Genomic DNA, 13,197 nt, shown 5'->3' with positions numbered 1-13,197 from the left:
CTTTTCTTTTTTCTTCTTCTTTCCCTCTCCCAAGCAGTATACCTTTCCATTCTCTCATTCGTCGAACTTGACGTACTTCGGAGAAACGGAAATAAAAGGAAGTCGTGTTACAATATATCTTAGGAACGGCTTTTTATATTTTTAACAGACCCCCATAAGAGATTTATACCTGAGAAACTTTCTTCCTGTCAACGTACGTTTGGTGTTCCTACTGAAAGTGTCCGACAGTGATGTGTAACCCTCATCGACGTTCCGAGTACAGTATAACGATTCTTGGAAAAGGTGAAAGCAATTATGAACGTGCGAGCCAAATGTATTTCGAGGAAATTTCTTTGAGAATTTCTCCTTGAGATCGTCCCAGCTTTCTTCTTCTTCTTCTTCTTCTTCTTTTTCGTCTCTTCAGTTCCTGAATGTCCTCTGTCAGGATCACTAGTCCTGGACGAGACAACGATTTAACAAATAATTGGTAAGAGAATAAACAAATTATTATAATAGTATAGCGAAATTTAACTTTACTTTAATATCTATTATATATTTTCTTTCAACTATACGATTTCGTATATTTTAAGCAGTTCAAAATTATTATTGTTCAACGAAATATATTATATATTAAAATATGCGATATGAAGTATCGAATAAAATGTGCATTATTAGTAAAAATTTATAGAAAATCTCTTCATTAAAGGATCATTTTTTTTGTTCTCGAAGTGCATACAATATAATAATCAAAGAAAAATGCATATTTGTTATTGTTCATTGCGATAAATAATAGACCGTAATAATTATTGCAAGTCTTTAAGACCATAGATTACGCGCTGAAAATGTTTGCAGTATTGTACAACTATGCAAGTCTTAATCTAATAAAGTAGATAAATTTCTGGCTTGAAAATTTGCGAATATGAAAGATATTAAAGTATCGTACGCATAGAAATTTATTTTAAATTCGGTGTGTGCGACTAAAAAAAAATAACGAAGTAATTCTTATATCAAATAAAACTATTCCAGTATACAACATTCTATTTGCTTACTCAGTTTCATTTGTCATGATTTCTGAAAACTTGTGACTATGGAAAGTATTTAAATAATGCATATATAGAGAAACTTATTCTAAATTTGTTATACGCAGAACTCGTAAAATTATAAAAGTAATTTTTAAATGGAGAAAATGATTGCAGTATAATATTTGATTCATTTTAGAAGAAATAAAATATCTTGTCTATTTAATTGAATAACTCGAAAGAATAATATTTCCTTTTAAAATCAAACTGATTAGAATATAAAAATAAATAAAAAACAAAGAGAAAGAGAGAAATATATACGTGTATACATATAGATTACATAAACGGTATATATACAATAGGTCATAAAGAACAATCAATCTGACCACTTAACATCATAGAATGTTGTATACTGTAATAACTAACGTAATCACTTTAACGTATGTATGTTGATTTGTTGGGATGCAATTGAAATGCAAAAATGTTTAATTCCGTTAGAATCGATGAGAGAAATGAAGCGGAACATAGAGACTATAAAGACACCGAGTCAACTTTTACGTAATAATACCAAGAATACCGATCGTAATTCTTTTCTCGTTATTTATTAGTTTCACACTGGTGGTCGTGAAAATCGTTAGCAATAGTTTACTCTTGGAAAAGCTAATACCAGTCGTTTTGTTACTCTCGTTCGCGTTTCCAAGAGAGATCTACTATTTCTCTTAGTTCTTATTCGCAATCGTATATAACGATCAAATTTACAAGATAATTAAATAAACTTGTAGAATCAAAAAACGAGATAAAGTAAAAAGATAATAGCTACATATGTGCAGAAGTGTCGTGTGCGATATGTTTCAAGGTTGACAGAATGTGGCTTCTGTTCAAGGCAAGCAAAGCAGTATTACTAGGAAGTTGTACGTGTTTTGCGACGGACCGAGTACCCCCTTTTTTCCTTTAACTCTGAAATCGTTAAATTTACGACTCGATTTTATTCAAACGTAACGATTTTACGACTTCTTTTAACAACAACCTTTTCGCCCCGATAATATGACGAATCATTTGCATTTGGTCCCCTTTTTTCATTAACTCGATATTGTTTCTTTATTTCTCTTCCTTCTTTTATTATAGTTGTATCCGATAAATATTCATTAGGTCGACGAATTTTTTCGAATCGAAAACGGCCACTCGGATTCTCGGTAAACGAATCCCGGTTACACCGTTACTTGAATTTATTAAGTTCTACTCCGATCGTTCCATCGTTTCGGATTTGCATACGAAGTACTTTGTGTGACGTATATGCACATGCGTGCATTTGAATTTGCGCGTGTATATGTACGTTAGTAAGATGAATCGGATCGACGTGAGCGAAATGACGAAAATGCGAGTGACCAGGAAGGATACGAATTTACTCTCTTTCTTGTTCTTTTCTTTTTTTTTCTTTTTTTTCTTTTTGTAAATTTCATCGTAAACGGGGTTAGAAGAGTAGGAGCAAATCCTCGGCTAAAGGTTCCAAAATAATCTTCCTTTTGCAATTCTCTTTTCCTCTCTCCCCTCGTCATTATTTTTCTTGCCTTTTGTTTGTTTGTTTGTTTGTTTGTTTGTATGCAACAGATGACATATCGTTGCATTCTTGTTAAATTAACCCATTTGATAATATTATCAATGTCTCTCGGAAACGCATACACGCGCACGCATTGTACGCGATTACGCAACGTTTAGCCTGAAATCGTCATTACCGTTGCCTTTACTAAGATTATAAGCCACTAAGGATTTCGTAGAATCGATTACACTAAATGGATTCTTATGAACCTTATCAAACCAGTTCGTTAGTGTTTCTTTCGGATATTCATTGATGTTACAAGCTAATTTGAAATGCTTTAGTTCTCGGAAGCAGCCCGAAAACTATCTATTTCTTTTGTTCTTTTTTTAATTCCCACTTAAGATAAATTTAGCGAGGCATAAAGATAAGGAGGAATAAATGTAGACGAGGAAAAAAGAAAATGAAAATAAAATGGAGCTCCAAAAATTCCAACCATTCGAGTAGCTCGAAATCAATTTTTCACTCGGGACGCAAAACGGGGAGATTTTATTGACTAAAAATAAAAAAGAACAAGGGACCGCTCGAGTAATATTTTACAACTAACGTTGATACTATTGTCCGAGAGGGGAATTTTTTTCGAGGAAACGAGAGAAAGAGAAGTGGGTTTGCATTATTCGCTTACGCGTCATTTTATACTTGCATTCTTTCCCTCCTACTGTTGCTTGTAAACGTAACGAGCCAAACAACAACAACAACAACAACAACAACTTCCAAGCCTATTGGTGGTAAAATACCGAGAAAAAAAAAGGAAGACGATTTTTCTGGGAAGACTAATAATAATATCTAATAATATACGTCGACTTCGTTCTAACGTTACGCACAATGGCTCATTATTCTATTATTATGTTGATAATAGGGACGAATCCAAGGTGTTGTCTCCCACCCTCCTCCTTCTTTCCTTCTTTCTTTATTTATTTCGTTCCTTTTTCAAATATATTTACGATGATAAAATATGTATGCAACCCACTAAAGCTTGTATGCATGCATGCATGCACGCATGCCATGCCATGACGCGAATAAGAGCGTAAGTATTTACGTTAGGTATACGTTGTGTTGTGTGTTGCGCACCGCGCAACAAGGATGAAAGAAAGAAAGAAAGAAAGAGGACCACGCTCCCTCCCCCTCCTCCTCCTCCTTCTTGGGATGTTGCCTCTCATTCACGGACATGCGTGTCTCTTTGATGATGACGTCGAGTCTCTTCCATATGGGTTTGCGAAAAAGAAAAAGAAAAATAAAAAGAAAAAGACAAGAGTGTTGCATGCGCGCGCATCTCTAGTAAGAAAGAATAAAACTACGAAAACGAGAGAGAGAGAGAGAGAGAGAGAGATAAATACAGATAGAAAACGTACGAGGTGAAAGAGTTCGTTGAGCGAACAAGAGGACGGAATTTATCTCTTCGGAGTAGTAGTAACGTCGTTATGTAATCTTTTTTAAAGATACCAGCGAAAAATATACCTCCTACGTGTATTTACCTTATACATTTTTATACATACATATATATATATATATATCCTCGAGACAATTTAACCCATTAAATTTAGTGATTATCTTGAAAAAAGAAAAAATAAAAAAAGGAAAAGAAAATTCATACATTATCGTTAATAACATTGTTTTCGAAATATTTTGATTTACGTCTAGCGCAAAGTTATTATTTTCATCGTTTAATCTCTCCCTCTAAGTATATACTCGATTAAAAATAAAATACAAAATTGTAATATCGGTGTTCGTCGATAGGTCTCGAATAAATGGAAATACAAACCCTTTCATTATCCCGAAGGATAAGAAAGTGGAGCTTGTATATACATTGTTTTCTTTTTCCCTTTCTCCCTGTCTCCTCTCTCTTTTTCTCTCTCGCTCGCTCACTTACTCATATGAATCCAATTTAATCGGACACTTATTGAGACCGCACGAAAATAAATGCCAAGTCGAGAGAGAGAGAGAGAGAGAGAGAGAGTCTGGTATGACGAAACTCGTCTGAGTATGCACTAGTGAATCCTATTATCGTCTAACGACACGACTATGTCACGCGCGCGCACGTAGCGTCGCGTTTTATTTTAAAAATTCGAGCGTCGCGGCGCTACGCGAATGGCGCCAAAAATAAATTCTTATTTTCTTCTTAATGCACGCATTTAGATTCTACGCGACAGACTTAACGAAACACGAATATAAGAAGAAGATATATATAGATAGATGGATAGATGGATGGATGGATGGATGGATGGATAGATGTAGTAGTAGTAGTCGGACTTACATTAATAAGAGGTATGTATTTAAATAGGAGGAGGTAGTAGTAGGCACAGCAGTTCCTCGAATTTCATTCCTTTTCTCATCTCTTGGGCGCGTCTCGAAGAGTTGGTCCGCTTGAAAAAAAAAAGAAAAAAGGAAAGAAAAAAAGCCTTCTCTCGATATTCCGAATGCGTCGGAGATGAACGATCGCAAGGTCGCTGCTAGCAGTAGAAGAAGATTGGAATGAGAGGAGGGGAGACGGTTCGAGAGGGGGCTTCGAGAGGAGGGTACGAGAAGAACGTGCTCTGTTTTTTCAAGAGAGATGTCCGATCGAATCCAAACCAAAGCGTTTACTTCATACTTTAGTTACCATAAGCCACGCGTCTCGTTTGTTGAAATTGAAAACTCGCTCGAGTCTGTGTGATACGTAACGTGGTATATATGTAGTATAAAAAAAAATCTCTACGGTAGGAGGGCTCCACGCCCACCGAGCACCGCGCGTTGTTGTCGTTCCGCGAACGATGACGTTTCCAAAAAACGGAAGGTAAAAAATAAAACGAGGAGAAAAATGTTATATAAAAAAAGAATAAAGTATAAGAGTAAAGGGAGCAAGAAAAAAGTATAAAAGATCTCGTTCGCGTTAATGGAACACAACCTTCGCGCGTTCTCTCATTCTCGGTAACATCGTATCGTAGATCACTATCAAAGGATTTAAGCGATTCGAGGTAAGCTGGGATCGCTATCAAGGCTTTCTCTGAACGGTTGCTGATAATTTTGCTGCTCGATTTCTCCCACCCTCTTTCTATCTCTATGTATGTGTGTGTAATATATGCATTTGTGTGTATACAAGGCTCAGTGACGCGTACTTAAGCGGAAGAATAATGACGGATTTCGTGGCGCGATTCGGAGACGCGAAATCTATCTATTTTCCTTTCTATTTATCGATCGATCGATCGATCGATCTTACTCTTACGTATGATCGACGTGACTCATGACGTAGCGAGCGAAATACGCTTCTAAGTATTCCATATCGTCTCGTCCTTTAAAACGTACGTAAGTAATCACGTTGATACGCGAGAATTCGTTCGTGTATGCGTGCAGGTGTGCGTGTACGCGATAGCACATATGTTCTCTCCCTCCCTCTCTCTCCCTCTCTCTTACATACGAAACAATTCTTAAACATCACTCGAGTTCCAATTGCGATTCCGAAAGAAATTTGTCATCGATTTTAACGAAGCCTTGCGCGATTATTTCTTCGAACTATTAAGTTTTTTGTTCTTCTTCTTTTTCTTTTATCTTATAATATATATTTTTTGTTATCATTATAGAAATATAATGAGGCCAACTTTGAAAGCTTTTTATACGATAAAAATAAAGAGGTAGAGAGAGAGAGAGAGAGAGAGAGAGAGAGAGAGAGAGAAAGAAAAACATTAAGTCACCTGGAAACGTTTTTTATCATATGTTAATAAGTTTTATATCCTATAGTAATATGTATTTGATATTGCATTATATTATTTCTACTGGGAAAAGATAAATAGAATATAAAATATATCGTACGCGTAACTCCCTACCGGTAAATTAACGCTAGATGCAAATGATCATTGAACGCGTATAATATTCGTTAATAAAAAGGTAGGAAAAATTTGGAAGAACTTTCGGCGACTTCTGATATGTCTCTTTCTCTTTCTCTTTTTCTCTCTTTCTTTTTTTTTTTTTTTACTTTATAAAGATAGAACCCGTCGTACACCCGAGTGCCTTCCAAACGAGAGATATCACTTTTCCTCGAAATACCGTGAGTGTAAATGCGCGTAATGTACACCTTCGGAATTCCATGGACCCCGAAGATAAAATAGGGTATGGTATATAATCGTTAGCTCGCTAAACGAGCTTCGCGTTAACGCGAGAATTCTCCTTCGAGGATTGCGACGAACAAATGACATATTTTCGTTAGTTATCATCTACGTCATTGTCTTGGCGATGATTAGCGTACGTAGATGACGACGACGAGCATATATATATATAACGATACGACACGATGCAATAGGATAACGATAAGGATAAGGATAAGGATAAGGATAAGGATAGGACATGATGTGATATGATGTGATACGATGTGACGCTTTCGTCAGCACGCATGGAGGCTCCCAGAACTTGTATTTACTTTTTCTTCGTCGCTATATCCCACTAAATGAAAACTTATTTTCGAAAAAGTGTTCGCGCGTGCGTTTATTTAAATATAATCATATTTCCAATATAAATTTGACCAAAAAACACAATCCCATTATGTAGTTTACTTTGAAAGTTTCAACACAATAAACGCGCGAACTTTTGATTAACCCTAATATATATATATATTTCTATCTTTATATCACCGAAGCGATAATTACAATTTTATTTGGAGATAAGAACATTTTTACAAGAAGAAAAAATAAAATAATAACATCGTGCCGCCGATGTTATTGCGTCAATCTTCTTTGATACTCCGATATATATATATATACACCTATAAATGTTTCCGAAAGAAAGGGGAGAGATGAAAAATAAAAAGAAAGGGGGTTGCGGAGTCGAGGATGGAAGGAAGGGGGACTCTGGTAGTATAGAGAAGACGGGACAGGATCGAGTTTTTGGCATTGCGACACCGGATCGGCTCCTTCTCCTCTCTTTCTCTCTGGTTCCCCTCTCTTTTCCTCTCTCGCACTCTCCGGAGGCAGAACTCCGAGAGACTCGAGTTCGTGGAAGCGGCCATTCGCGCTACTCCACTAATACTACGAAATCACCTACGACACGTACACGCGTACACGCGTACGCGTGGCCACATGCTTCGTCGCACAATAAGCTCCTATATAGACTCTTCTCTCGTTTGTGTGTATGAACTTATTATATCTATCTCTCTCTTTCTCTCTTCCCGTATATTTGTAGTATTCGCGCGTGTCTCTCACTTTTACCAGTATTATTCGGATGCTCTTTCATGAAACGGACTCGCAAAGCCGCCCACAGCCAGTCTTCTTCTTCTTCTTCTTCTTCTTCTCGTATTCATTTAACTCTTAGAACATTGTATTCGCGAGAAAGAATGAGAGAAGCAGGGTGGTAGAGGGGGAGAGAGAGAGAGAGAGAAAGACGCATTGAAACATCGTTCCTAGACGATCGCTTCGATATTTCTCTCTGTCTCTCTCTCTCTCTCTTTCTATTACGCCTCCGTTGATTATTTACGTTGAAATAGTTGCGCAAGACTATTTGGATAGACGCAAAAACACGCGAGTACTAGGAAATCGTGATATAGATGCCCGTACAGTTCTTCTATTCGAAAGATTTACGCAATTCACTCGTACTGTGTGTGACGTTTTTATCACGCTTCTGTTCGATTTACGGAAGAGATAGATAGATAAAAGGAAGGAAAGAGAAACGGAGGGAGAGAGATAACGATAAAGGAAAAAGAAATACGCTACAAAATAATAATCATTCAAAAAGAAATAAAATAAAAATCAAATAAGAAAACTCTATTCGTAATACTTGTTTTCGATTGTCGCGTTACATTTGATGATTATTCATCGACAAAAGTATACTCATCGAGAGAATCGAATAAAAAAAATCGATTTCTTATTAGTATATAAATACTTTGAACGATAAGTATATATCTCTCTCGATATATATATATGTCTCTATATCATACATACGCACATAATACGATTAAACGTTTTATCGATCGGAGTACAACTTTCGATAATAATTTGTCAGCGTATTTCTTTGAAATAAGTAAGTAAAATTTGGATCTCCGATTAATTTTCTTCTCGCGTCCGTTTTACATATTCAAATAAATTCATTCTATTCTCGAGAGGGGGATTATTTTTAAACGATATTAATCGTTCGACGTGATTTTCGAATCGTAAAGACGCGTAGGAGGTGTACATTGAAATGTTTCGAGTTTTCTATGTTTCTTCGATGTTCGCTTACCTATCGCGGAATCGTCATTTCTGTGATCGATACTTGAAACTCTGCACACCTTACTTACATTAGTGTCGCATTTTATCGAAAGGGAGAATTTCTTGTAACTTTCCGCCATTTGGTTCGTGGTATAAAACCGTCAATAATATATTCTTAGAAAAATTACGTCAGTTGGTTATGCGTTTCGTAAAAGTGCATAATAAATAACTCGTATAATTCGTGTATGGCTAGGACGGTTGAACATGGTAAGAAGAAAAGTGGTAATAAAAAAATATTAACTAATTATCAATGCGCGTAGATAATTTGTTGGTAAGATTTCTTTGGTTTACCGGAAATAGGAGGAATCTTTTGACGAGAGAAAAAGAGAACGAGGTATAAAGGCCAAAGGAAGCTGAATTTTTCGTTTCGCTTGTGCTACAGGAAAAAAGTAGCTTCTAATAAATTTCTCGATTCAAGGCATATGTCAGGTTTATAAATACATTCTTCTTCTTGTTCTTCTTCTTGTTCTTCTTCTTCTTCTTCTTCTATATTCGACCAACTCAAAGGTTTAACAGAAACGACATTAGAAACCATCGAAACGATAATAGAGGACACCACGCCGAGAATTCCTAAAACACGAATATCTTTTAATACGAATTCATTTCTCTGCGTGCACCCGCGCATGTGTGTGGCCTGTCCATTTACCTAGAAGTACATAACTACTTACTTCCTGCGGTACTTAGAAGCTTCGGTCACGCTAGAACGCACGCTTATTGTATCACCGCGTTCTACGATAAACTGACCAAATGACCAAATGAAATGTACCTAATCGAATTGCGCGATTTTGAAATATTAATACTATAGATTTAATATTGGAATATTTATTCGTTTAGGAAGAAAAAAAAAAGAAAAAAAGAAAAATAACTAATTTGTTTCGTTATATGATTTTAGGTGACGCCGGGGTGCCATCAATGTTGTACTTTATTCGACGACGGTGACGCGAACTAATCGAGTGTCAAGATGCTGACAGTGATGTGCCCTAATTGTCGCCTTGAGTTTTCGGCGAATGAAAAGCAAAAGGACGATAATTGTAGCGAAACTCGGCCTTGTACCGAGGATGGGTGGTCGATGTCCGAAGAACAACACGCCAACGATACCGATTGTTTGATAAACGCATCGACGATCATTAACGGACAAAATATTCCAAAATATTCCGTCCAATGGGACGGAAGTCACAATGACCAGTTGATAAAGATCATTCAAACCGAAACGCCGGATTCGACCAAAGGTCCGAGATGCGTTAATAATAAATCGACGAAGAACACTTACTCGTCCAAGAGGTTAACTAAAGGTCCGCGATCCGATTTATCGTTAAATCAAACGCAAAAGGATAGAGAAGATTGTATGTCATCCTCGATATGTCGTATCACTACTTGCGATCTGACAGGTGGTAGCGTGACCATATCAACGCCCAATATACAATCGGGTGATTGTTTCATTTACAATACCGACACTTGTGCTCTAGCGCAAACGCCCTACGACGTGATCCATCCAAAATTGTCGGTCGGCGGGCGTTTCGTTCAAACGAAAATGTCGACCGACGATCATCAGGACGACGGCGGCACGGCTGCAAAATCCTCCTCGACGATGGATGAGAAAAATTGCGGATGCGCTTCGCGCTTTCGCGAGCATAATTATTCCAACGAAATGACTATGAAAACACCACCGAGCGGATGTCAAGAATTGCCGGGCATCAGGAGGAACCCTTCCTTGAAATGTTGTTCGGAAAAACGACCGATCGAGGAAGATTTCGATACGCCGCGTTACAGTTTGAACGTGTCCGATTCTGGATTCGTTAATATTAAAATAATGCCTAAAGAAGATTGGCAACCATCCGAAAGGAATTACATTCAAGAAGAAACGGTGCCGTTTAAACATAATATACTTAAACAGCCGCCACCGGCGACGAGAGATTTCAATAACTTTTGTCAGAATATGGACTTTTGTTCGGAAACGCGGCCCGATCGCGTAGACAAGAGTTTCGACGCTCAAACGACATTTTCTCAAAGAAAGGCAACGATGGTTAATAACGATCTGCCATTTAATCCGTCCTCGGGAGATTCGTTAAACGACTCGAACGATAATGAATCTCTTCGTAGTTCTAACGGCGTTCAATTACAATTAAACGCCACTCTCCAATTGCCGGCAGATATAGAACAATGTTCCGTGAATATAACGGCGACTAGAGCGGCGAATTCTAATGTAGCTGAATTGTTGTCGTCGGCAATTGTCACCGGTAGGAGCTGTAACAATTTCAACGGCGGTGGTATCGTCAAATCGGACAATTTCAAGAAGAAAATTAGCGCGGACGAGTGTTTTCGTTATAACATCGAGGAAAAAGAGGAAACGCCTACCGTCGTATCTCCTATTTCCTGGATCATGCCCGTCGGTCTCAATAATTTCTTGATAAAGGAATCTAAAGATCATCTAATGAAAATCAAAAAATATCTTCGAGCTTGCGGTTGGTATCACGAGGGTCTGAGTTGGCAACAGAGCGAGATTCTTCTTAAGAACGTAGCGATTGGCAGGTGGCTGATGAGGGATAGCTCGGACAGCAGATTCATCTTCGCAGTTTCCGTGCAAACCGAAAGGGGTCCTACATCCGTCAGGATGCGTCACGTTAATGGCTTTAGGCTAGACGCGGATCCAAGTTTAATCAGTGCCATACCTTGTTTTGACTGTCCTATCAGACTGTTGGAATATTACATTGAATATTCCAAAAGAAAAAATAAAAATGAACGTAGGAGAGAGGTTTGGGTCGATTATAGTGGCCTACTCTACGGTCAAATCTACCTCGCTGAACCCTTGGTCAAAGAAGTTAGATCCCTTTCTCACTTGGCAAGATTGGCTATCAACAAACACAAATTGCCTACCTACAATTTACCATCTTTCGTCAGGAATTACGTCCAGCAATATCCGTACACGATTTAATTATACGGTTTCATTGCATCTCTCTTCCACTTTTCTCTCTTACGAACTGAATATTAGCAAAACTTATATTTTTATATTAACTAACATATATTTAGCCCGTTTTCCTGACAATTTATCGATCGTATTAAAATAAGATCGTTGATTGAGAGCTATCGTTCCAAGATTACGTTTCCTTTTCTCCTCTATTTCATTGTATTTTTTTTTCTCTTTTTTTAAATTCAACTGACTTCATTTTACGTAACGCTTCGAGGATCCACATACGTGGGGGGTAACTTCGAAAAGATATTTATCGTCAAAGATTTGGAAAATTCTTTAAGTATTCGCCGGTCAATGGGAAAAGAAGATTAGATAAAACAATAATTGCGGTAAAAAAACAACACGCGAACACCTATCGATCAATATGAAAAATAATACTTCAAATTTCAAGATATTTCTCTTATATCTAATTCATAAAGCGATGACGCTGCCCACACATAACTTAGAATAAGAATTATTATTTTTTAATAACGACAAATCTCGTCATTAAGAATGAAAAAGAAAGGATTATCGTTTTCGGATTGATTATGCATATAGTTTTATGTGACGCCTCATTTTTATTTCTAAGACTGGGACAGTACGAAAAGTAAATCTAAAGATACTTTTTATTCAAATGTACTTTGAAAAGCGAATTATTTAATTTGATTAGGAAATTAATGTTGCGTTCGATCGAATTATTAACGCAGAAAATAATAGACATCTAAATAATTATATTGTCAATAGTAATTATTATTATTATTATTATTATTATTATTATTATTATTATTATCATTATCATTATTAATATTATTATTATAATATACATTAAAAGCTATTGCAATAGACTGCTCTGCGAGAATTTTTCGACTGATTAAATAGAAAGTATAAAAAAGGAAAAAAAAAAATGAAATAAAATAAAATAAAATAAAGCAAATGTTAGATAATTTGTGCTTTAACTATTTCCTATTATTATTTTGTCCGTTATTTTTTTTCTTTGTTTATTACAACGTTTCCTTTTTCTCTTGTGTTTAGAATAAGATTCTTATAAAACCTCGCTTCTTTACTATTCTATGATAAAAACCGTTTAACGAATGTTAGAGTTCAATTTTATTTGCGATATGTAAATCTAACGATCCGAAAAGTAAATTATCTTCATATAGATTTATATTTAAAGTTATATCAAATAGAAGAAAATCAATTAGGTACAATCGATTAAAAAAGAACGAACAAACATATGCGTTTTCTTTGTTCTTTTTTTTACATTTACGTTTCAAATTGAAATATTAAGTTAATTCTAGAAAAGAAAAAAAAGGAAAAAAAAATTACTTAAGTTATTTCTTTATATTTCCATGATATTAAATTTAATACAGTAGAGTGCCCGTTATTGAAAGTCAAATGTGAATTAATAACGTGATTTTGTGCTAGCGTCGTATAGAACTTATGTACTTT

At 36.2% G+C, this 13,197-nt stretch overlaps 1 protein-coding gene across 1 annotated transcript; it reads left to right on the top strand.

Moving 5' to 3' along the window:
• Positions 1-204: 204 nt before the first annotated feature.
• Positions 205-12,269, top strand: LOC122517717. Its single transcript, XM_043636247.1, has 2 exons — positions 205-466; positions 9,694-12,269. The coding sequence occupies exon 2, from the start codon at positions 9,763-9,765 to the stop codon at positions 11,731-11,733; it is 1,971 nt and encodes a 656-aa protein (XP_043492182.1). The 5' UTR covers positions 205-466; positions 9,694-9,762; the 3' UTR covers positions 11,734-12,269.
• The last annotated feature ends 928 nt before the right edge of the window (positions 12,270-13,197 follow it).

Source organism: Polistes fuscatus, unplaced genomic scaffold, assembly GCF_010416935.1.
Source record: "Polistes fuscatus isolate 324 unplaced genomic scaffold, CU_Pfus_HIC Scaffold21, whole genome shotgun sequence".
Classification (NCBI taxonomy): domain Eukaryota; kingdom Metazoa; phylum Arthropoda; class Insecta; order Hymenoptera; family Vespidae; genus Polistes; species Polistes fuscatus.
The sequence above is the reverse complement of the archived record's forward strand: the minus strand, read 5'-3'. Positions and strand labels throughout refer to the sequence as shown.